General features: G+C 43.5%; 1 protein-coding gene across 14 annotated transcripts in view; it reads right to left on the bottom strand.

The window, feature by feature from the left end:
• Positions 1 to 1,112: 1,112 nt before the first annotated feature.
• Positions 1,113 to 25,536, bottom strand: part of casz1 (castor zinc finger 1) — a 232,224-nt gene continuing 207,800 nt past the window's right edge. For 12 of the 14 annotated variants that reach the window (XM_061834104.1, XM_061834095.1, XM_061834060.1 and 9 more), the window contains 14 exons: positions 22,303 to 22,467; positions 20,347 to 20,519; positions 18,062 to 18,930; positions 14,303 to 14,435; positions 13,911 to 13,974; positions 12,833 to 12,996; positions 11,832 to 11,954; positions 11,435 to 11,755; positions 10,805 to 11,003; positions 9,681 to 9,852; positions 6,697 to 6,845; positions 5,745 to 5,982; positions 4,522 to 4,893; positions 1,113 to 3,330 (listed from right to left, as the gene is read on the bottom strand). In XM_061834104.1, the coding sequence (XP_061690088.1) occupies positions 2,072 to 3,330; positions 4,522 to 4,893; positions 5,745 to 5,982; positions 6,697 to 6,845; positions 9,681 to 9,852; positions 10,805 to 11,003; positions 11,435 to 11,755; positions 11,832 to 11,954; positions 12,833 to 12,996; positions 13,911 to 13,974; positions 14,303 to 14,435; positions 18,062 to 18,930; positions 20,347 to 20,519; positions 22,303 to 22,467 (4,401 nt within the window). In that variant the 3' untranslated portion in view covers positions 1,113 to 2,071. The remainder of the gene's footprint in view (positions 3,331 to 4,521; positions 4,894 to 5,744; positions 5,983 to 6,696; positions 6,846 to 9,680; positions 9,853 to 10,804; positions 11,004 to 11,434; positions 11,756 to 11,831; positions 11,955 to 12,832; positions 12,997 to 13,910; positions 13,975 to 14,302; positions 14,436 to 18,061; positions 18,931 to 20,346; positions 20,520 to 22,302; positions 22,468 to 25,536) is intronic. The other 2 variants (XM_061834144.1, XM_061834163.1) reach the window with 1 other exon arrangement.

Below are 25,536 nucleotides of genomic sequence, written 5' to 3'. Positions count from 1 at the left end.
GAATAAAACACATTGTTAAATAAACCTGACACATTCTAATCAGTGAGTTTAAGCTTAGACATTGTAAAAATGCTTAATAACGGAGGCCAATGATGCCCTGTATCAACTGTTTTGAAATAAAGCTGAACCAGTCATAAATGAGAAATGTCTCACACACACACACACACACACACACACACACACACACAAGCAAACTGATATTTGTATCCATCTTTTTATTATTCATTTTTCCTTCGTATGGTTTTCTTTTTAAAATTTCCTCAGATCATTTTGTTCATTTTTTTTTACAGAGGAAAATACTGTACAACCTCTTTTTTTTCTTCTCAAAACAATATTTGGAGGAAAATCATCTACACACATCATTTTTCCCTATATGTTGGATATTTATTTCCAATGCCAAGCTTAGGAGATCATATATAACCAGTGTGTCCACTCCTCAGTCATACATATTTGCTCAATATAAACCAGAGTGACAGTTTCATAATTTAGCACTAGAATAAGAGCATCACCATGAAGTTCAAAAGTTAAAATCACAGTCCTTATTAGTGTTTCTTGCAAGCATGCCATTTATCTGGCAAGCCCATTTCGTTACCAAAGTTTCCCATCAAAAAAGCAAAGTAAAAACCAAAATAGCTTGTTGTTTTTTTTTTTAAATAAAATCACAAAACATTTTTTGTCACACTAACAGCTATTTGTGCATTAAAGCAAAGTGAACTAAAACAATATCATCTTAAAGCAAATTCCCTGTAAAAAAAAACCAAAACAAAACCAAATACATATATATATATATATGTAATTGTTTTTTAATCCCCCGATGGTTAAAATGAAACTAAAAAGTGCAATAACACCCTAACAATTCTCATTTTTGGAAGTTCACATAAATATTAAATAAAAACCATTACAACCATAGCTCGACCCTTACAGTCATGAAAGCGAGCTGGAGGAGAAAATAAAAAGAAACGTAACGCCATTTGAGGCAGTTTTCGGTCTGTACATTTTTCCAACATTAAATACACTACCTGATGCTCCTCCCTCCCTCCCTCCCTCCCTCCCTCCCACACTATATCTAGTCAACTCTTGAACCAAACCCCCCACCCACCCGCCAACACACACTTCCATGAAATCAGTTTACAGATTGATATGCTTCTCACTGACATCAACAAAACAACATCGTAATGCAAACGGTAACAAAAATAAACACCAGTCATCCACCGCCACTGTATTTGTGTCACGGTCAGCTAGTATAAAAGTGCACTAGCCACACACAGAGTCTATTTCCTCTACCAAAGATGGTGCCTATCACGGGTGGGTGGATGTTGGCGGATGAATGACACAGGCTGCTTATTTGGTGCCTTTTCCTAGCCGAATGTCAACGCGAGTGAGGCTGAGCGTCCTGGACCACCCAAATGGGTCGCTTCCACACGCCTCCTCCGAGTCCAACGTCTTTGAGAGAGAGAGAGAGACAGAGAGAGAGAGAGAGAGAGAATTGTGGCGCCCCTCCCTCCCTTGGTGTCTCACAATAATAATAATAATAATAATAATAATAATAATAATTATGTGTCATACAGGAAATAAACAAATCTAACCATTGAACACATCCTGCTGCATCTTAGTGATTCACTTCCCTTTTGTTGTTTTAAAATGTCTACACGGCCTCAGAGTTCATGTGTGCGGGCCCGCAAAGTTCCTTTTCTATCATCGCACACTTACACAGATTGTTATATAGAGAGTTTTGTTGACGTTTTTTTTTCCACACAAAAATGTGAAAAATAGAAATAAATTAAAATCAAACATGCACGCACACAAAAAGACTGATGTGTAGTGAAACGTTTTACATTGCCGCTCCCGCATGTATTCCATATATCTCTGTTCATATTTTGTAATGCATAATTGAATTAATAATGTTGGTCATCTTGTAAACATCATCATAAATCATATTTGGGCTGTCATCTTTTTCCTCTATTCCCCTCGCTGTTGTTGTCATGTGAAGTCTCATATAAACATGATGAATGAGTCCTCTTTCATTGCTGCTTGTTCATCGTACAACGGGTCGCTCTACCCAAGTTTTTCTTCACGGGTCGCCATCTTGTTTTTCCAGTTGGGAAATGTCAGTGTGGTTAACGGAAGTATCATAACTCTCCACGTTGTCCTTCTCCTCGTCGGGCTCTGCCGCTGAATCATCGTTTGAGTCAGTGTTGAGGGCTTCTTCCGCATCATCGTCGTCGTCGTCATCCTCCTCCTCTTCGTCCTCTTCGTCCTCAACCCGCGCCTCCTCCTCAGGCGACAGGTCGTCTTCGGCCTCCCCGGACGTTCCGGTGGTGTCGTCCTGAGCTGCCAGCATGCGCAGTGGCGGGTTGTAGCCGTGTGTGTGTCGCCCCGTCTCCCGGTGGAGCTTCTTGCTCAGGTCCAAAGAGTTGTTGAGACCCAGACCGGTGGCGTTCTTGAGGAAGAACAGGGAGCTGCTGGCGTCTGTGCCCAGGTTGAGGGAGCCATCCAGGCTGATGGAGGACGGCGGGTACGAGTGGTTGTACTCTGACCCGCCGCTCGAGTAGAGCGTGCAGGGGGTGGCGGTGCTGTTGATGGGGCGGCTCAGTCCACGGGATGCATTTAGAGCCACGGAGGCTGGAGGCGCCGTGGAGGAGGCCAGGTGGTGCATCATTTCCGGTTTGGGTGACACGGACGGCAGCTCGCCCCGTTCCTGCTTCTCGTGCTTGCGTTTGTGGGAGTCCATCTGGGACATCCCCACCACCGTGTGCTTACATTCAGGAAAGGTGCAGTGGAAGTGAGAGCACTTGAGCTTGTACTTGCAGTCTGGAACCTCGCAGTCGACGCTGGAGCTGAACTGACAGAAGCCGGCGGCGCTGATCACGTCCTGCTTGCCGTGGTGCTTGCGGTGGGCCGTCACCTTAGTGCTGTCAGTGCAGCGGAAGCCGCAGCGCAGGCAGTGGAAGTGGGTGCTATTGCCCGAGAACTGGCAATCGAGGAAGTTGCAGCTCAGCGTGGACTTGAACCTCTTGAAGTCGTCCAGGACCAGGTTGTCCACGCGGTCGTGGTGCTGGGCGTGCTTGTACATGTGGGTGCGGCCGCAAAACTTGTAGCCACAGTTCTCACGGGTGCAGTGGTAGTGGGTCACCTTCAGGGAGAACTGGCAGCCAGAGTCCTTGCAGTTCTCGTACAGGTCGTAGCGCCGGAAGCCCTCCAGCATCATCCCTTCGTCCAGCATCTTGCGCGAGGACGCGGTCTTGCGGCGCTTGCCGAACGGGGACATGTCCTCGATGATCCAGAAGCGCTTCTTTGCGCCGGCGGCGGTGGGGATAGAGATGGTGTTTCCTGGAGGAAAACAAAGAAAGGATGCACATTAAAGAATAATCAGTTGCTTTTCAAAGTGAAAGCCACACACTTTATAATCGCATTGCGAGATCTTTCTGCTCGGAACGTTAATGTCCGTCCGGCCTTACTCATCCAGAAGTGGTTCACAGCTGAGTAAGCACCGAGAGCCACAAATTCTTACTCCTAATTCCCATAATGATACAAAGTGAGAGGAAAGTGATGGATTGACTTTGGAACATGACACTTTTACAGGGTGTCTCTTGCCTCCGAACGGAGACGGTGCTGCGGGTCTTAACCCTCTCAATGGCATGTTATTTTATGCTTCTGCAACACCCTGTGGTCACCACTAATCATGTGATCCCATTCTCCGAGATGGGAAACAGTGGGCCTCGATGGAAAAAAAAACAAAAAACAAAAAACTTGAGCCGTGATTAAAATAACTGGCTTGTTAATGAAAGATCAGATAAGGACTTTTTTTTCGTCTTTAAACACGACCAGGTTTATTGCTGAACTCCATGGAAACACACTATTTGGACAAAATTATTGAGACAGTATGTTGCTGAGGCAAGGCTTTGCATCACCTGCCAAACGCAGACAAGTTGAGGAATAAATGGCTTCAATTTATATTTGGAGAAGCATTTCAGAACCAGAATTGTGTTCAGGCCCATATTCTGGAAGATGGGTGTAAACACAAGCTTTCACACTCTGCTGGAAGTGCAATTTTGGCTTTGGATCTGTCGAGCCACCTGGGTAGCCGCCACCGAGTATATAAAAGCAGATGTGCTATTTTTATAACAATACTTATACAATACAATACGATACTTATTATGTTGAAGGTAAATCTGGATTACATAACAAACCTTGCAGTCACTGTTGCCAAAATCTGAGGGAGAAATGAACGCCGCAAACTGGTTACGTACCTCCTCAAGTTCTTCCATTTTCACTTCCTGTAGATGTAATGGCCAGTTGTCCCAATAAGATTGTCCATGTAGTGTATTTATGCGTAATGGAAAGCAAGCATTTTTTTAAATTTCTAATTTTACCATGACTGTTAATGCATGGCGGAAAGCCCACATTACCACCTTTTTCCCAGAAATCTTTATAGCAAGCTTGGCGGACACAATGAAAATGTTTCACAGGACTCAACAGTAAGTGACAGCTGCAGTGTTGGTTTGCTTCGGGGGTAAGTACCTGCAGCGTCCTGCACTATAGGGACGTCATTTTTAACCGGCGACGGAGTGGCAATGATGGGGCTGTAAGCTGGTGTGTTGGTTGGCATGACAACACTCAGAGTGGCTCCCAGAGAGGCGCTGAGCAGAGAGTATGAGAGACAGGATGGAGAGAGGAGGTATGGGAGTGAGGGCAGGGGTGGTCGGAGGAGAGCGGGAGACAGGGACGTAGCCTGGGGCGGCAGGCCAGCTTGAGGGACGGAAGGAGGAGGTGGAAGTGGCGGCGGTGGAAGAGGAGCAGGAGGAGGTGAGGAAGGAGGAGCATTTTGGCTAGTGTCAGCAGGGGTGGTGGGAGCAGAGGTGGTGGTGGTGGTGGTGGTGGGGCAGCCTTGTCCTGGAGAGACAGGTTGACCAAAGAGGGTGAAGGGCAGGTGAGAAAAAAGAGGGGGTTGGGGCACACGCACGCACGCACACACACACACATTTTCAAACAGGGATGGGAGGTGAAAAGGGAAGAAAAAGATAAGAGAATGATACAAAATGAGGCCCATTCAAGACAAGTAAAGCACCGGCCAGAACAACAATGATGATCAAGGTGGCACCACATGGAGAAATGTGAAATCACAAGCACGTACAGTATATATCGTTCCTGGAAATAAACATGATTCACCTGACTACAAATGTTAATGCATACATGCATACAAGGACAAGATGTACAGTATGTTGAAGACTTGTTTTGGACACTTCAGCCAAACTCTCCAATTCGCTTCCCAGCAAGTTGAGCTGGAGCAGGTACTTTACGCATTTTACCGTAAAAAAGGCTGCAGTCTCGATAGAGTCACATGAAGACTTAGATGTTTCATATTGAAACTCTTTACCATGAGACCACTTTTAAAAATGGATGAATAAAATGTTCTGTATTTTGTCCGCATTCTTGAATTCTATTTCCAGTACCTTCTTAAAAAGTCGCCGAGTGTTTAGTATTACACTTAAAGGTTTGTCCAATGTTTCGGTGATGACTGACCAAATAAAAAATGTGCGAGCAGAAAGAAGCTGATTTTTTACATAAGTCTCATTCAACGAATACAGAAGCGTTCGACTCTGATTACATACAGTACATTAGGACTGTTCTCCTGCACGAGGACATGGATGATTTCATGATGATGAGTGATGCGTGACGTCGCGAGTCTCCACCTGTCAGACACGTGGAGGCCCCTCGCGCGGGTGCTGATGTGAACAACTCACCTGCCGGGGAGCCATCGTTGCCCACAGGGGTGCTGGTGCAGCTGCGGTCTTGATTGGAGGACTCGGAGGAGATGCCCAAGGGGCTGCCACCGCCTCCCATGTAGTCCACATAATCTTCAGCCTCCTCTATGGTGGCGGAGGAGTAGCTGGAATTGATATCTGAGTGGGCTGCCATGGCTGCCGACGCCATGTTAGAGCCATGATGCATGTCATCCATCCTCTGGCTGAGTGACATCACCTGCAACGACGCAAAAACCTTCAATTCACAGTAGACGATGCCGAATGCCCTTTAATTTATGCAGGGGTTGCCTTTTGGCCCGTAATGAAATGCAAGGCATTTTTTTTAACTTCATTCTTGTGTTTTTATATGAGGACCTCTGAGGGAAAAACAAAGGGGGAAAACCAGAAAATCCACTGGGAGTCCATGGAGGTTAACAACAAAACACAATGAGAATATTTGCCTCCAAACAACATTTGTCATGTGATGATGGCAGGAGAAATGTTGAATTCTAAACTTCCCAAACCAAGAAACCATCTCAAACACAGGTCACAGAGGTGTCACTTTGGTAATACATTATTATTATTTATGTACTTTTTTTAAATTCTTCTTGTACATTTTTATACTTGGTCTCTTATGTTTCAGTGTATCAAGTGTATGTTTTGTATATTATATTTATGCTTGCTTTTTAAATCAATTTTAATCAGTAGATTTTGTAAGTTTTTGGTCTCATATATTTATTGGTAAGTTTTGTAGGGTGTGTCATTCATGTTGCTGTTTCATATTTACTCCAGTTTTCAAAATGGGACTCATAATAAGTGCATTTGGCATATGAGATAACAAAACACTGCTTTTGAAAGTGCATGGAAGACACCTGGCACCTGGTCGCACGTCAATTGTGTAAATACCATTTTGACAACGGCGCGCATCCCGTGCCACACGTTGCACTTGTACCTGCGATGGGACGCGATCGAAGTTCTTCCCCAGCATCCGCCTCATGTGTTTGCGTGCATGTGAGGTCATCTGGTGCTTGAGCAGGAAGGAGAACTGGCAGCCCTCGCGGATGCAGTGAAAATGGCTGTTGACTTGGTTATATTTACAACCTGGCAAAACATACAAAAACTTGTAAACTCGTACTGTGGTTCCAGCGGCAAGCTGCTTTCCCCCAAACACTGAAAATTGTCACTGTGAGCGGAGTTATTATGATTAGATCACACCAAGTGTAATATTTTTTGTTTTTTAATTTCATGATGTATCTTTGGCAAAAGAGAAAGTACACGTAGGAGGAATATTTGATCATTGGGGGTGTCACGCTGAGCAAGTCAGGACTTCTGTGCACAAAACCTGTGGAGCTCTTTTATTACACTGACATGCTTTATTCAATTAGGAATTTACATACATAAATTCTCATTTTCTGTGGGCCAATAAATGCACATGCACCCCTGCAAGCCAAAGTAAATACACAATTATTAGCCTATTAAATTCTTTTTCCAAAGTGTCTCAATTTCATTTGCTCTTTCGTTCCCTTTCCTCTTGTTTTTTTTTTTTTTTGAACTGCAATTGTTTTATGATGTCAATTGAAATGAATGTTCCGTTTTTGTGCCGCTTAATCAAACACTCTTATATAAGGGCAGGCAAAAATAACTGAGTAACACGCTGGGCAGGTGCTAGCATGTCAGTAACCATGACACCCTGGTTTAAGCGCACCATACGTGCGTGTGTGTCATCAAATAGCTCTCTCTCTCACACATACACACACAGGCCATGCTTTAAACCTTTAAACCAGGCCAAGTTAAGCAAATAACACTAACGCTTGTGACACGGCGTGCCTTTTGTCACACACAAACCAGGTAACATCATCTGCGGTGTTCACTTTAATGTCGCTGCCATGGATACTGGCAAGCCATCAATTCTTTATGACTGGAGTGTTAGCCATGTTAATCCTCTCTGTTGCCCCACACCCACCCCCGCCACCCCACGCCTCCGCTCAAACAATACACTTGGCAGATCCGGCTGGGGACAAAAAACAGCTGTTTCGGGACTGTTTTTGTTTTCTTTGTCTAAGCGTTGTGAAAGGCTTGTGTAACTGCCTGGAAAAAAAACAACAACAACAAAAAACCCGGATCACGTTTAATTCATTTGTGTGCAGCGGTAGCGGCAGCGGCGGCTGTGAGGCGCAGCTTCCCAGCGCAAACAGGCTAAACCAGACAAGCCGGTTAATTAACTAACACAAACCTAATTGCTCATTTCTGACAGGGGCAAAAAGGAAGAGGAAAACAAAGCTGGATACCCACTGATGTTATTGCTGCTATAGGAAGGCTACCTTGGGGACCTGAGGTGTCATTGCAAGTTATACAAATAAATAAATAAATAAATAAATAGATGAACACCCCAACCCCCATCCCTTCCCACGCTCATTGCAACACTGCATTTTCTCTTTTAAGTATATATCAAGAACGCGTCTGCATCTCCAGGCATGGCAACAAAATCTCGATGGTCAAAGTTAGTGAACAAGAACAATTATTACAGAGGGAAATTGAAAACTACGCCCCATCAAACACATCAGTGGGAACAAGACAACAATGGAGGAGAATGAGAGATTTCAGCATTTACTTTTTGGGGGGGTTCTCGTTTTACTAGGGAGGCATATTCTTTTTGAGACGAGACTGAGGGCAGAAAGAAAACGGACGGCTGCAGCAAAGGGGAGACTGCGCAGCGTCCTGACCAAAGACCAGCCTTGTACAAATCCTGTTACTGTATTTAGGTCGAATTTTCACATAACTGTACTTTCTCTAATTATTCATACGCCTAGCAACTTTCCTTCATTACATTGCAAAAATGAAATTTATACTTTTATTCTGATAAATTTCCGTAAGCCTTATATGTTACTTTTTTTTGTACTACGAAACAAAAGCGGAACACAATGTTCAGTGATGGAACACCTGAACTGTAGAACACAAAGCGGAAAACAGTCCTGGCTGTACTGATGCGGTGGAAGTACAGTTCGGGAGAGGTCATGAAAAAAAAAATAAACCGCAGGTAATCAGGAAGTCTTTTTATGTGCACACTGGTATTGTGTGTGGGTGTGTGTGCGTGTGTGTATGTGTGTGTCTGTCTGTCGCTCCCTTCGGCTTGAGGCCAGCATCACATGACCATGGTAACATGCAAGATCTTTAACCACTGAAGAAAATTACTGTCCATTGAAATATTAAATATGAAAAAAAATCAACACTAACCACTGATTTTTTCAAAATCCTTCTTCCAATACTTAAGAAAATCTAATAACAAGACATTGCTTTTTTTTTACATTACTGCTTTACAGTACAGCACAAAAAATGACTTTACACTCACAGAATATTCAACTAGGTTATTTGACGTTACCTTATAGCAAAGTTATTTTCTGCTATAATTCCGGTACCTTTTCTCAAGTATTTCTTAAAGGTACCTTCCATAAGATTGTCCAAGACCTTCTTTATTTTAGTCATTTCTAATTGTGTATCCCCAAACTGTACAACAAAGTGGCAGCGACAAATCAGCTTCATCAACAAGTGCTAACCAGTGGCTTTTGGTACTAAAAAATACAAATGTAGGCTATTTTTATTGATGGAAAATCATCAACAGCACAAGCAGTTTTCACATCCCAAGGCTCATATTTACATACTAATCTTACAGAAGACGATCAAAAAAAACTCTCACAGAAAGTTAGATGCACTCTCTATGCTTGAACAACGATGGATACAAACGGCTAAGTGTAGATTCAGCCCTTTCGTGGTGCGTTCATAGATAGAAAGATGAACCAAGATAAAAAATGTGGGGTAAAAAAAAACCAAAAATATCTGACCAATTAAAAGTAGTCATCTTAATGACCGTGGCACACCTGACGATCTCTCACAACACTAATGGGAATCACTCCACAAGAAGATGAGAATATTTCTTACCCAGCCGCCCGCACTCCTCCCTCTTGGTGAAATATTTGAAGCCATTGGCGGCGCGGCGCTCGGCCTTCTCGTGCTTCTTGATGTGCCACGGCAGCTTGGTGGTGATGTTGGTGACAAAGTAGCAGCCGGGCCGCAGACAGTGGTAGTGGCCCCGCATCCGGAACTCACAGTGCTGTATGGATGTGAATGATTTTACGAGTCAACATCAGATGTGCTGTATTTATCTATTTTAATCATTTGATTACCTACTGTCCATATGACCCTGGCCACAGTGCCTATTGACTGATCTGATATGTTCTAATGTATAAACCAGCAATGACCATCACAGTCCCAAGCCGAGTTTGGGGGCTTATTTGCATGATACCTGTAGATCGCTACAACATCCGCAGATGTATTTAAGCCTGTGGTAGTCTTCACGGTCTTGACATTTTTGGCATTACAGATGGACAACGGCACAACTACAACTTTTCTGATTTCAATTTTTAGATGAATTGCTACCTCTTGGAACATGGCCACGATCTGAGAAAAAGAAGGCATCACCCCCCCCCCCCCCAACATGTCAGTACACCACCATCTGTTGGTGAGCCGCACATCCCAGAGGGCTGAGCCAAATAAGATCTGCTCAGTTCAGGAGATGGAGGGTAAGGGAGGAGGGAGGACAGAAAGGCGGTGGGGCAAGGGCGGGGTTGGGGAGAGTTGCTTTTGTGAAAGGGGTGATTTTCGACACATTAATGAATTCATTTAAATGGTTTTCCAAATATGGGCTCATGAGAGCAGGCAGGGGGTGCCATTTAGTTTTCATTTGCGAAGCATTCTTCTGATTTTTGCCCTATTCCAGACAGCCTTGTTTACTGTGCCAGTGACAATGATTTATTGGGTAATATCTGCTAAATTGGCCTTTTCTGAAAGGAGAATGCGGCAGTCAAAATGACATTATTGACATATAAACAGGCATTACTGGGGTGACTTGACTGTCTTTTTCAGCTGAGATGGAAGACGACGAGCCGTGCTTGTGAAAGCCTTGAGTCCAATCATCTCAAATAGTGCTGTAATGGGCAGCATACTTCATGCTTAGAAAACACTGGGACAGGGGCTGACAGCAGGTATTATCACAGTACACTCACCTGGTTGGGGCACAGACACTGAAGGGAGTAGTAGGAAAACTGGTCACGGACGTTGACCAGGTTGTTGTTGGGGTTGATGTGGTCCAAACAGTGGGACTCGGCCTTGCCAGAGGTCTTGCACACGTACTTGCAATTGCCGAACAAGCAGTGGAAGTGAAACTTGTTTGAGTACTTGCAGTCTGTTGCTAAACAGGGATCACTGGAGGAATGAAATGAAAAACATTGAGTTTAAGACGCATCGAGGTAATCACACTTTTGGGGATTTTGTACAAAAAAAAAAAAAAAAATCAGGAAATGCTCTGTATTGGAAGCCATGATTATTGATCACTGTGGCGGACAAAATAACATGTCGGAGCACATACTGCCTGATCACTTTAAATTACTGACTTTTTTTCTGAAGGGATCATAGCACTTTTAGCACAGCATCGCTGCCATGTTTGTAATAATCTGTAGCTGGAAGCCACTGTAGTTTTAAGAGCACCAGCGCGTTGTGTAAGTATGTGTATGTGTGTGTTAAAGCAAACTCAAAACTGTTGCTGGTTTGCACGTCTCTGGATAATAGTCCAGCAATCCGAGTTCAGCATTTCAGTTTTCCTACTTAACTCTAACGCCAACAAATGTTTGCCATACTTTTCCTGGAACTGCAGAAATCCAGGTTTGACTTGAGGCTTCGCATTCTCCAACGAGGTGGTGGCCAGCGGGGAGTTGGCCGGCAGGTTGGGCATGGAGGCCGGCATCTGCGGGATGCTGCCGGTGAGCTGCTTCCAGGCCAGCAGGGAGGGAGGAGGGGAGCTGTAGCCACCAGAGGAGGGGAGGTGCGCCATTTCCATGGAGGGGTTGTTGGCCATGGAGACGGGGGCAGCGGGCCGCAGAGGACCACCATCGCCGGACACTTTGCCCTCGCTGAACGGGGGCTCTGACTTTACTTTCAGAGTGGCTCGGAGATGGAAGCTAAAGACACAGGTCCTCGTTTTTTTAGGTTGATCAAAGAGAACTATTTCTAAACCATAACAGATGCAGCACCTACTTTGCATGTTTTATGGCTCCGTCCACAGTACTGAAGAGAGCACCACAATCCTCAACCAGACAGTGAAAGTGCACTTTTTGGAGGAAGTCACAGTGAGACTCACAAAAGTCATCTGTGTCAAACCTTTGACGTAGACAGAGAGGAAATGATTTACAACAAATAAGACAACTGACGTCACCGCTCATTAAACTGCAGCTAGTATTACACATGTCAAATCAAATGAAGATTCCCGTCAGACTAGATTCTGAGAGATTTTTAGGGGGTTTCCTGCAATATGTACAAGGGTGGCAAATTACTTGCTCGTGCACTGACGATAAGCAGCACATTCAGACAGACAGAATAAAACAGCAAAATACTTCAGGAATTTTGAATGCATATAAATGAATAAAAGAATGTTGGGAAAAATACTTCCAAAAAAATTTTAATGTATTTTACGCCCCCCACCCATCAAAATGCAGAATTTTAAACTAAAACATGGACATCTTTAGCTTGACAAAAATGCTAATAATCTTAACAGGTTCACTTTCCGCGCCCAGCCTGTGTGTTTTTTGCATGTTCTCCCGTGCCTGTGTGGGTTTTTTTCTGGGCACATCCCAAAAAAATGCAACATTAATTAAACAATTGGACTAAATTGCCCCTAGGTGTGATTATGAGTGCAGCTGGTTGTCTCGATGTGCCCTGAAATTGGCTGGCAACCAGTTCAGGGTGTACCCGGCCTCCTGCCCAACAACAGCTGGGAATGGCTCCAGCAATCCCGCGAACCGCGTGAGGATAAGCAGCTCAGAAAATGGATGGATGGAAGTTCCACTTTTCATTTCACTCCTTTTTATTTATTTTGTCAACTTTTCACAAAACCAAACAATTTATTCAATAGCTGCAGGTTAAAATAAAATTGAAAAAACAAAACAGTCACTAAGGATGGTATGGACAGAGACTAAAAAGTGCACCAGTGGCAGGGCACCCATCACCGTGCAGTTGACGCCAACTCTTTGTTTCCTTACCTGCGGAGGTACGTCCTCCAGATCTCGCTGGGTTTCTCTGCCAGGGGCCTCTTCAGAACTTGGCTCAGGTACTGGGCTGCCTCCGGGGTTTCGCCGGCATGGCCGGCCTCCAGCTCCGTTTTCAGGTGCATGGCGTTGAAGAGCGCAGGGTTCACCTGTGACATCTACAATAAGACACGCAGTGTAAAACTAACAAGCGCATGCTGGGCTATTCAATATGTTCAGTGCGGTGGCAGAGTTCACACACTCGCACGCGCTTTCACAAATGATTTGGCGAGGGGAGAAAAGCGCAAATGGATTTACAAACATTCAGCTTTTTGCTTGAGAGCAGGCCAGGAACGTTTGCCAAGCGTCCTCTGGGACTCACTGTTAACCCTTTAATGTAATGTGGGGCTTGAATAAACCCCCAAAAGCCAACCTGACAAGCTTTTTAAGCTCTCAGGCTTCAACAGAAAGGGAAGACAAATCCATCTCTATACTAGCAATGATGAAACAGGGAACATTGGATGGGAAACAAGGTCTGGTTACAGTTGCCAGTGTGTAAACAATAAATAGATAAATAAATAGATGAAATGATGGGCTGACCTGTCAGTGTGAAGGAAGACACTGTCCATTTTAATCTTCACAACACAAGCACACACACGCATGCACGCGCGTGCACACGCATATTTAAATTTCCATAACCTAACATTTGGACTTGCTGAAAAATGAGAGTAGCACCTCCCTCTTCTTTTCTACTGCAGCATTTTTAATCATATCATTTATAAACTCAGTGGATAAATGCAAAGCCAGACAGGGCGAGGAGAAAAAAAAACAAAGGGGATGAAAAAAAATGGACACCCGAGTTCAAAACAGCTCATCAGAAAACAAACATCACTATATATCTGGCGTAGAAGCCAGGTACCACTTCATTATATTAATTTGTGCGATGGAAATTACACCGTGTGAAAAATGGCTGGAAAATTTAAATGATACAAACTCATCTTATTAGCACTGAAACATTAAAAAAAACAAACAGGCCCCACTGTGTGCCGCTAATTTGTCTTGGGATGAAAGGGCTTTGATGGATGGATCTTACCTTATTCATAAGCGAGGATAAAAGAGATGCATTCCCCGGTACAGCATGTCCATTTGATTCATTACTGGAACAAGGAAAATGAACAATGTTTAGTAAATATTTGCATGAGAACAGTAAATATTACTGTTTATCATGCAAGGTATGCCAGTGTAATGAAGATGAAAACACTGTCCTGTTAGAAAAAAAAAAACAAAAAAAAACAAGACAGACTATTGGTTGGAGATGAAGTACACAAACAACATTTTAAGGTGAAAATTAAAACACGAAAGGATTTGAATAAATGGAGTGCTTCTGATAAACAATCTTGTCGATAACTCAGTCATGTTCGATCAGTCAGAGTTGTTACATGCGTGGGTCACATTTCACAAATATATTTCAGACCGTAGGTGTACCTGTTGTCTTTCTTGCTCAGGTCCAAACTGTGTTCCTGCGTGGAGTCCTGTGAGGCCCCTGACGTGGCTTCCACTGGTTCCTGTTTCACTTGAGCCAAATTAAACTGGCCGACTGAGACCGGTTGCCCAGTCCCTGACGATCACGCGGAAGAGAGGAGAAACAACAACGTTATTGTTGGTCAGCACGATTATACTATGACGAGATCCAATCTGACTTCTGTCCTGGACCGAAAAGCCAATTCAGAGTGATAATCATTGTGAAATTATGTCATGCCGTCAAACCGTTTAAATGGTGATTGAGAGCCGGCCGATATGAGGGAAAAAGACTCCTTTTTCTGCAGCACTTGTCACAACTCATTTGCTGGGCTGCCTCTTAACTGGTCATTAAATGAGACGCTAATGCTGAGGGAAAGTGGCAGTCTCAGATTGGACCCCCCCCCCCCCCATTCGTCAGTAGCTGTGCATATCCACGAGAAACTGGGAGAGGTGGTAGGGGTGATGGCGGTCAGATTTGAGATGACAGCCAATCCAATCGGTTCAAACAAAGCAACCTCTTGATCGTGTTGCCATCCAAATAGGTTATTTGGAAGATTCTGCACGGGAGGGCAATGCAGAAGAAATTTTAAATGGCATTCAGTAGAGAACCGAATTCTACCATGGCCACCCAAATTATCATTAGGAACAACACCCAATTGAACACATTCAACCAACATTGCATGCTGTATGAGAATAAAAGAGGGCATTTAAAAATTCAAAGTACAAAACGTTCTGAATCTGCATGTTTTTTTTGAGAGCAGCGCCAAAACTTTATTACGTCTTCTCAGTCCTTCCCAAAGTTCCATGGAAAATATTTAAGTAAATACCATTTCCTAAAATAATGTCTTCCGCCGTAGGCCACAAGAAATGTATTTCTCTCCAAATACACACTTCCTTTTTTACCTTCAGCGAACCCGCTTCTTCACACACTTTCACAAAAGGGTTAATGGCTGACACATTTCGACACTGGTGCTAACCAAAACAGAAGCGCCTACCGAGGCACTAATATTGTAAACAAGTTCTGTTTTATGTGGTGGATAAAAATGATGAAAAATACTATATTATACAATACATAATGTTGGTTCGCAAAATAATCAAAATTATTTGTACAAACAAAGGCGGATCTTTTAATATTTAGAAGCTTCCAACCAGTGGTGGATATGAGGAAATGTGAACACTAACAAATAAAGCAATCACAAAAATATAACCTCCATGGTGGAGTTAATAAATAAAGACCAGGGGGACAATGTAAGACAGAAATGTTGACAGGAAGGTGAACCCCCCCAATCCCCAAGGGATTCAAATATTAATTTGTCCCGGGGCGATGCAGGGAGGCCGAGGCTTTCGGAGACAATAAGTGCTGTTTTTTTTTCTTGCAAAAATGGGAACATGGAAGCCATGGGGCTGCCCCTGTGGTGGAGCCTCTTAGACACCAAAACAGCAGACCACCAGCAGGGTTTTGGAATTCTGGTGAATGAATTGGGGCTTGTGCTGAGGGATTTTGACAGGCAAGGTCATGGGCAGCCAAGTGTGTGCCCTTGGCCTCATCCTGGCCAGTCTCCTTTTTTTTTTTTTTTTTTTTTTTTTTTTTACTGCTGCAGAGAAAACAAGACAAACGTATGTGAAGTGCGGGGTGGGGGTGGGGTGGGGGCGGGGGGGGGGTTGTCGTGAACATGATCCACCCGCCCCCACCCTCCACTTGGTGCTACAAGATGACCCAAAGACATATCAGGCAGAATAGAAGTAGAAAGGCCAGTCTTGGGCCTTGTCAACTAAAAGCTCGGAGATGGGCAAGTGTCAATGTCAGTTCATCTTGACAATGGCTGTGGTTTGAGGGGATTGTTGAGGGGGTGGGCGGCACTCAAGAAAAATAATTTTATCCCTACGTTGAGGTCATGATGGCTTGAAAAGTCCAGCCTTCCCAACCCCCAACTTGATCAGTGTGTGCACAAAATTAACTAGCCAGCCTTGTCACTGACAATTAAATCAAACCGAATGAGAGGCGACTTGAGAGAGAAGCCATTCGCTATGTGATCAACACATGATCACCAGGAAGATTAAAGAATTCTTTCAGAATCTCAGAGGATAAATTGACTGTTTAGGGTGGATGAAAGTGCAAACGTCTCTTGTTCTGGTTCACATCATTGTTTTCTTTTTTTTTTTCATAAAGAGGGAGTATAAATGAGTTTGACTCAAAGCAGCTTTGTTTCTGAAATTATCCGGCAATAATTTACTGCCATGTAATTGCTCTGGATAAGATACAGAGCTTGCGAAAGATTATTTGTAGTGTGTGTCTCATTAGTAAAGCTTTCATTTGAGAAAATTTCTGGGCAAAACATGCAGAGGTAAATTAGTGAGGAACATTAATTAAAAACAGGGAAAGTAAAAGGGAAATAAGACTACTTTTTAGCTTGTACAGACAACATGAAAACCTCAGTGAAAATAGCCATGAGAACCTTTTTTTATTGACAGAGGCTAAAACCACTTCCTCCTGCATTTTAGCCATAAAAACACAGATTGATGAAACAAATATGAGAAGCAAAAACCACAGGTAACCCCCCCCCCCACTGTACTAAACCTTACACTATATGTCAAGCATGGTGGATGTGAGCTGCAACCTCTCACTGGGCCATAAAAGGATGGTGAAGGCACCATCTGTGGCGGCCCCGCCCTCAGCAGGGGCCCCTTCCCAGCAATTATGACTACCTGCTGGAAGCACAGAGGTGGAGCTCAGCCTGACAGCCCGGGCTCGGCTCAGGCCCCCGGAGCAGTCGCTCCGATGGTCTCCCAGGGAGCACCACCAGGAATTGTAATCCTTCCCAGTCTCAACATCCGGACACGCTCTCCCTTGGAGCCCCCAACCTCTATCTGCACCCCACCTGCTCTGGCTCAGCACAGGATGTCCCACTGTGACAGCACTTAACACAGCGCTGCTGTACGGTTCTTTATCAATTAAACGCTTTCGCTTCGATTTTATTTTCATTTTTACCAGCTTGGTTGAGCACAATATGATAAACACAAACACAGCAATTACCTCTCAAAATGCACGCGGATTCTGTTTGTGCTAAATAGATATTGACATGTTTTTGTGGGAATTTCAAAAAGCGTGTCTTTGCTGATGCGTGCAAGTGTGTCTGAGATTTGGTAATCATGGAAGGAGGAAAATCTCAGCTGTCATTTCTGCTTGACTGAGTTCTGTTGTTTTTTTTTCCCCCAGAATTCACTTCTCGTGGCTTCCAAAAAAATAACATGATTTTATGTTCTTGTTTTTTTTTCCCACTGGTTAATTTGATTCCACCTCCATTTGCTTGGAACGAGCGCAGACAGACACAGATAAGAGGGCTGATGATGAGGAACCACCTTGCACACAGCCCCCAGGAGTTCGCTTCCCCCCCTTTGCTGAGAATCATAAAAGACTTTTACAGGCTCTACTCTGCTCTGTCAACGCATTTATCTCCAAATGCTTGATGTGTATCTCACGAACCATCATCAACACAACGACAAGCCCAGAGCATTGGAACATCCTTCTGGTATGTCCCTTTAAGAATAAGTGTCGCTCTCATGGTGGGGGGAAAACGTGACCCCATACAGTGTCCAATGGACTTTGGTACTTTTGTCCAGGCACTTTCAGTATAGTCCAATAAGGGGTACATTAGTGTCTTATAGAGAAAATAATCTCCAAAATTAGTGACTGCACAGAGGACCACTGTGGAAGGGACTCACCTGCATCTGGTCCGTTGGAAGGCTTCAGAGCAGCAGCAGCCAGCCTGGCCATCATGGGTGATATCAGACCTTTGCTAGCTGAGATCTTCTCCATGATCGAGGAGCCGGAGAAGGAGGACGGGGTAGAAGCCATGGCTCCATCCGCCCCCGGTGTAGAACAGCCTTGGGTCAGCGAGTCGGTAGGCATGGAATGGGCCCCGGATGAGACTGCTGATAACAGGCCGGCAGCATGTGGAGGAGGCTGGAGAGGCAACCTGGGTAGGAGTGGGTAGAAGGGGCTGGAAGCAGCCATGGTGCTGTTGGACAGAGAGAGAGCCACCGGCATGTTGCTCGGCAGGGCCTGGGACAGGAGGCTGGCCATACGCTGGCCCACACTGGGCAGCGAGGTCGTAGGCTTGAGGGTGAGGCCCACTGACGAGGAGGAGGAGACAGCAGTCGTGGGTGTGGCCATGAGGTGGGATACAGTGCTGGACTGTTGGGTGGTGGGCGAGGCACTCAGACTCGAGTTCTTGCTACTGATGGCCGAGAAATCCATCAGGTCATCGTTGCTGGATTCCTCCGGTTCATCTTTTGGGGCCAGGAAAGTGGAAGAGAGACCCATGACGCCAGAGGAGCGAATGTGCCGGCGCTCGTGCTTGCGCTTGTGGGAGGTCATCTGGCTGGTGGAAGTGAAGGTGAACCCGCAGCCCGAGCGGATGCAGTGGAAGTGGTTGGTAGCTTTGCTGTACACGCAGCCCTCATACTTGCACTCCTCATACTTGTAGAACTTCTTGAAGCCATCTTTGGCATAGGCGTCATCCTTGATGTGGTAGCTCTTGTGCTTCTCGATATCACACTTGTTCTTGAAAGTGAACGTACAGCCGGGACGCCTGAGGAAAGAAGAAATATAAAAGAGATGATGAGATGTTCTGCTACACAGATGCCACGGTACCTCCGTTCGCTTCGTTCAGACATTTGAGTGTGGAAGGGTGGTTAGGGGAGCTGACATGTCGCCGCCGCTTGAAGAGAGGGAGACGTTCCAAGACTGTTTGCTGTGGGCAAACTGCAAAGTGGGGCTCAGAAGGTCTGTTTGCTTGCCAATTGCCAGGGATTTACTCACCTTGCATCTTGTGTGTAACACTAAGAAACAGTTCACTGGTATATATAAGGCAGACTGTTGAAAGACCCGATGAAGTAAATTCAGAGACTTGTTTTGAAATACGTTGTACGTTTAAAGATGATTGCTGGAAACGTAGAAAGACTGAGAAGTATGTTGGGCTAAATTGTGGAGCTATAGCATTAAACAGACTTTCACCAAGGCAGTTTTCCGGATATTTGAATTATCGTAAAATAAGGGCCCAGTGACAGACTTGGTGACTGAGTTGCCCCTTTGACTTGACAATGTCTAAATGGACCAGGGTTTCAGGCTGGTGTAGCACCTTGGTTGTCAGTCATGACCATGTACACATCACAGAGAAACATGGAAGAGTGAGGAGAGGAGGTGGGGATTTTAATAAAGTTTAACCTCGCCAGCGTGTGGGCCTGCCTGTCTGTCTGGTGTTGCTCATGTTCGCGGCGTGGAAAAGCCCTGCTACAACCTGGTAGGATACATTCCAGCCACGGTAGGCTTTAGGTGGATGTAGTCTTATTGATAAACATTTAAATATGTGCAGGCACATGAAAGATGATCGATGAAATCGCATCCATCCCTCCAGGTCATAGTAGTGGTATTTGATTGACAGTTAACAGTTGACCAAATGCATTTTCAGAGTATTCAGTGGACATGCCTACAGAATATGAGATTTTTCATGGTTTTGAAGTCTCGTTTTATCTACTTTAATATAATCCATTTATTTAAGAGTTCAAATTTACTCAGCTTTTTAACAACAATCTGGGGGGTGCTGAATTTAGAAAATATATTTTCACTTTACAGGGACTTGAGGCCTTTGTGACCTTGTTGAGTTGTTCAAACAAACGGGACCTTATCCTACTGTCAATGTGAAAACTTGTTTCCGGTTGCAGTCAATAATGTTCAACTCCAGTCCACAAAGATGAGACGTTGTGCACGACTACCAAAAAAAAAAGCAGGAAAAGTGAAGCAGAAGAAGATGACAAAAACTGTTTCTTCCTCAGTTCAAGGCCACACCCCTTTGCAAAGTTTTGTCAATATTGGTTTGGTAGTTCTGAACAAACATACAAAAAAAACTCCCTGTTTATGCGAGATGAAAATGTTATAGTGTGAAGAAATGGGAATAAAAAGAGCAAAACATACACAATACAAATGGATTGGATGTGCCAAACCTCACCTGCAGTGGAAGTGCGTCGTTTTCTGGCCATAAAATTGGCACCCGACTGTGCCGCAGTCCTCAGTTGCACGGAACCTCTGGAAACCATCGTTGATCAGCTGGGCGTTCTTTTTGTGGAAATTTTCATGGGTCATGACATCTGAGGTACTGGTGTACACCTTGCTACAGCCCACCTGCCAAGCAGAGACAAAGAGCGGCCCGCAGGATTTCCTTTTGTGAGAAGATTCAAAGAAGACGTTTTTTTGTGGTTAAGAAAATGCCTGAGAAATAGTTCTCATGTGCAACATTTAATTTGTGGTTTGCTATTGAAAGTGATGCTGCTTTCAAGAAGTGAAGGCACCTGAAACTACAGTACTTTCCTCTCACATTTGGAGGCTGAGGCCACCACAAATTTACTGTAACACACTTTTAGGTCTAAAGTTGAAGTGTTCAGGCTAACGGGGGAAGGTGGTGGTAGTTGGCCAATGGTTATGTATGAATTAAAAGCAGCAAACATACAGTACATCACTACTGGCATTTGTCGCCCCACAAAATGGGCATCGATTCAAATGTAGATAACAAAAACAATGCCACACTGAATTTGACCCTTAAATCCAGCCTGCTATGCCTATATCTGCAGCCTGTCAGCACTGTTAATACAAGAGCTGAAATGTCTTAATAACAATGACATTGTTAAAAAAAAAAATCCATCTTAAGCACATCCTCCACTGGTAAGGACAACTAAAAGCAAAATGACACAATGAAATTAAGCAGATGTGGCAAAAAAAATAAACAAATCCAGACTTGTGTATAATTTCGAACCTTCTTCCTGGTACTAAAACATGAAGAATGTGTAGATTTACATAAACACGTAACTGAATTTCATCCATGCCAATTAAGGAGTGAGGGGTGAAGTGGTGGGAGCAGCTGCCTTGCGCGTGTGCATCAATTTCAATCTACGATTTTTTTTTTTGCTTGAACATGCCTGAGTGTGGATGGAAAAGAGTGTGGGGGTGTCCTGTAGCTTTTGTAGCGAAAGTTAGTGACTCATTACCTTCATCGAGATGACATATAACTTGTTGTTCTATTTTAACTGTCGTTTACTCTATGGAGTTGGAGTCTTAAAACTTCTATTGCGGCACATGTGCTCAACAAACGGAAGAGGAAATCGTTCAAAAAGTTACACAACTAGATTACGTTCGAAATGGAACATTACAATACTTTTGTTATCCATACATCTATTCATCTGAGCTGCTTATCCTCACGAGGGTCGCGGGAGTGCTGGAGCCAATCCCAGCGGTCATCGGCCAGGAGGCGGGGTACACCCTGAACTGGTTGCCAGCCAATCACAGAGCAGATAAAGACAAACAACCACTTACACTCACAATCACACCAAAGAGCTAGTTAGAGTCTCCAATTAATGACTTGAAAATACTTGGAAAAGTAAAGATGATTCTGATTATGTGGATCACTGCAAAGAACAGATAATGCTGTGGAACGTCTATTTATGGCTATAGTGTGCATACTGAATTGCTCAGTTTCACGAATATTATTATTTTTAAAGGAGTTAAAGCGTTTTGTCCAAAATCCTACAAAATCCTGATGAGTGCCTCTTCTGAAATCAGTCTTTAGCAAGGACGTTTCCAAAAAATAAAGACAATTACGCATAGAAATATATTTATGCATCTATCTTTATGATCGATGCCTGTAGGTAATCTAATTAATTCACTTTCTGAAATTATGAATTATTATGAGCTGAATTGTTCCCGCTACAATTCTTAAAAATGAAAAAAAAAAAAAAAAAAAACAGGGAAAAAAAACATTTCTAACGTTTTTTGTGTGTTTCATGCAAAGTATAAAGATACCCAGTCAACAAATAAAAGTTGACATTTGTACTACGTCAGACCAAACAAGACTGCAAGAATGTGCAAGCATGCGTCTCCAGTTGGCAAGATTCTACTTGTTGTTGCTATGTACCTGCATGCAGTGGTAATGTGTACTTTTGCCATTGAGATGGCAGCCGTGGTAGTAGACGCTGCAGTCATCCAGAGGGCTGAAGCGCATAAATCCGTGCTGCAGGGAGTTATCCCTCTTCTTGTGCATGTTGTAGTGGCGAATCACATCCTGCTTACTGGTAAACCTCTGCAATGGGAAGGGTGGTTGTGTCATGGGGAAGAATGTAAAGCAACAAGTTATTTAAACTAGGCACGGAATCAACCACAAATAACTTTATCCTGGTAAAAACAGCAGCTGCAACATGCAGCGGCCAGTTGGCATATGAGGGACGAGGACTGGGGAGGTTTGATGCGGAATAGAAGGGGGTGGGGTGCCTTAAAAAAAAGTTGTTTTTTTCCGCTCTTCTCCAAGTGCAGCCTTTCTATACGTATGCACTGGGACAGAAGCTGTAAGATGTTAAAGTTCCACACACAGTGTCTGTTGATTTTGCTTCCTGTTACTCAAAACATTCACTCTTACACCAAAATTCTTGTAACTATCATGTTTTTAACTTAATTTTGTTTTTAATGGCCTTCAGGCCCCATGGACATCTGCAAAGGATTTATTATTTACAGTTGAAAACAGATGTTTACATACACTATAAAACACATGCTTTTTTCCTCCTCATTGTCTGACATGAAATCATGTAAAAGTATTCCTGTTTTAGGTCGACTGTGATTACACCAAAAATGTGTAGGCAATTTCCCCTTATTTCACTAATGTGAGATTACTATGCATTTAAATAATTTTGAAAAAACCCAGATGATGATGTTGTGTCTTTGGAAGCTTCTGTTTATAGTTGATTGACAGCATTTGAGGTTATTGGAGTCACATTTGTGATGCAGTTCTACTAGGCGCACCTGAAACATACTCCTGCTTTGTGTCACATCATGGGAAAGTCAAAAGAAATAAGACAAAACATCAAGAAGAGAATTGTGAACTTGGAAAAATTTGGGTCATCCTTGGGTGCAATTTCCAGTGACCTGATAGTACCATATTCATCTGTTCAAACAATTAGAAGTTTAAACACCACCAGAATCCAGCTGAGAAAGGAGATGGGTTCTATGTCCAGAGATGAACGTGCTTTGGCCCAAAATGTGCATGTAAGACCAAGAATAAATGCAAAAGACGACGCAGCAGATGCTGGCTCAAGTTATTGAGGGTCTATAATTATCCACAGTGAAACGAGTAGTGTAACGACATGACTGAAAGGCCACTCTGCTATAAAGAAGCTATTACACCAAAAAAAACGACAACAAAAAAGTTTACACACGGGGACAAAGACAGTCATTTAGGAGACATATTGTGGGCGGTGTGGCGGAGAGGGTAAGAGTACACCCTGAAACTGGATTGTTCCTGGTTCCTATCCCCGAGCATGTCTTTGTTGTGTCCCTGGGCAAGACAACTAAAATTGAAATGCTTGCCCATCATGAGTATTATTATTGAAATGGTTCATCAATACTGTTGAAAATTTATGGCCATGTGCCAGCAAGGTGGCCTACAAACTTGGCTCAGTGACATCACTTCTTTCAGGCACAGTGGGTCATAATTCCTGCCGATTATTATGAAAAGGTTGTGGAAGGGTATTTTACCCAAATCATACAGTTTAAAGGCAATGGCACCGAAATACTAATTAATCGCATGTAAATGTTTGTCTTTGTCATTTGTCTTTATTCTGGTATTTGGCAAATAGAAATAATGTTGGTAATTCAAATCAATCTCAGACAGTGAGAACAAAAAGCATAGGCGTCTTTTTTTTAATTTTATTTTTATAAAGCTTTGTAAACATCTTGTTTTTCAAGTGTAGGTGTTATTTAAGTGATAATTGCATGTTGTGCTACTTATGCATTCCTATCAAGAAGATTTTTTTTTTAAACCACTCACCAATTATTCAACTTTCGTGTGTGTTTGTGTGTATTTTTTTTTAATTAAACATTATTGCATGTAAGTCTAGGGAGTTAAAAAAAAAAAAGGAACATAAATGATAAAGCCATCCCGCCAAAAAGGATCTTTTTCCTTTCAATTTGCACGGCTAAGGTTTCATGTTCAATTGCTGAAAGTGCAATTTCAATTCATGAACACTTGCTTTTGCTGCCGTTTATGAGTGCACGCGCTAAGAGACCTCACATCTAAAATGACTAAATAAATGATCCCTCCCACACGCAGCAGTTAGAAAGCAGAAAAGCGACTCCTCAGAGGGCCGCAGCAACAAAATCTGCTGTAATTGGCCTTAAGCTGATGTAACAGAAACTGTAACGGGAGACGTGCGAATCAATGAGACACTTCTGTCTTCAATCCATATTCATCTCCAGTTGAGGGGAAAAACATCAGAAAGAAGCGTTTTGAATAGCAAGTAATTGCTCTACAAAGTAGGCTAATTGCTTTGTGTTGTGTGTTCCACTCGTGCACAAAATCTAAAAAAAAAAGCGCCTCTTCATCGCTCTTGGCCTGTTTCCCACCATCTATTTTGTTTTGTTTTGGTTTTTGTTTGGGCTCAAAGAGCAAAGACTTCCTTTGAATTTTTTTCAGAATTCGATGAAAATACTTTGAGCGTCCGTCTGATGTGGACCGCAAGGTGAGTGGTAATGCAGTCACTGTACATTCGATCCATCAAGGCGTCCAAAATAGGCCACGCAGCGAGCTGACTGGGGAAAAGATCTCATTTTCAGTCGAGTGGTGATGAAGGTTGGGAGCCACTTGCTACAATTTATTTTAGGATTCCCACTAGTGTGGCAAGATGCACACACTGTCCCTCATGTACAAGTCCATGAAAGGAGACTGTTAAGACTCAGCCAATGGGCGAGAGGCTGGCAGTGGGAGATTATTCCAGGAGTGTGTGTCATGTAACATTTCATGAGTTATCACTTACAAAAGCACTGCTCATCACTGCCTCCCTGTTTTTTTTTCCTTTTCAGGGAATTGACACCCACGGTGCCTTGCAGAGAATATTTGCACAGAAGAAGCAGAGGAACGGGGGCCCCAGTGTGGAAATTGCTGTGATAACCCGAACTAACAACTCTAAATGATGACATGAAATGATTTTCCTTCTTATTTTTCTCAGCGTGCGGCTCGTCAGACTGTGAAGCAAGAACCTGAGAGATTGGGGCTTTTATGTTTTCCTCCTCTTAACCAATATTTATTGAGAGGTAATTTCTTCCTAACAAAACAAAACACTTTGCTGGCTTCATTCACAAAATGACACAGAGTGGAGGTGCA

The sequence above is a fragment of the Syngnathoides biaculeatus genome, chromosome 2, assembly GCF_019802595.1.
Source record: "Syngnathoides biaculeatus isolate LvHL_M chromosome 2, ASM1980259v1, whole genome shotgun sequence".
NCBI classification, from domain to species: Eukaryota; Metazoa; Chordata; class Actinopteri; order Syngnathiformes; family Syngnathidae; genus Syngnathoides; species Syngnathoides biaculeatus.
This window is presented reverse-complemented; position numbering and strand designations above follow the sequence as displayed.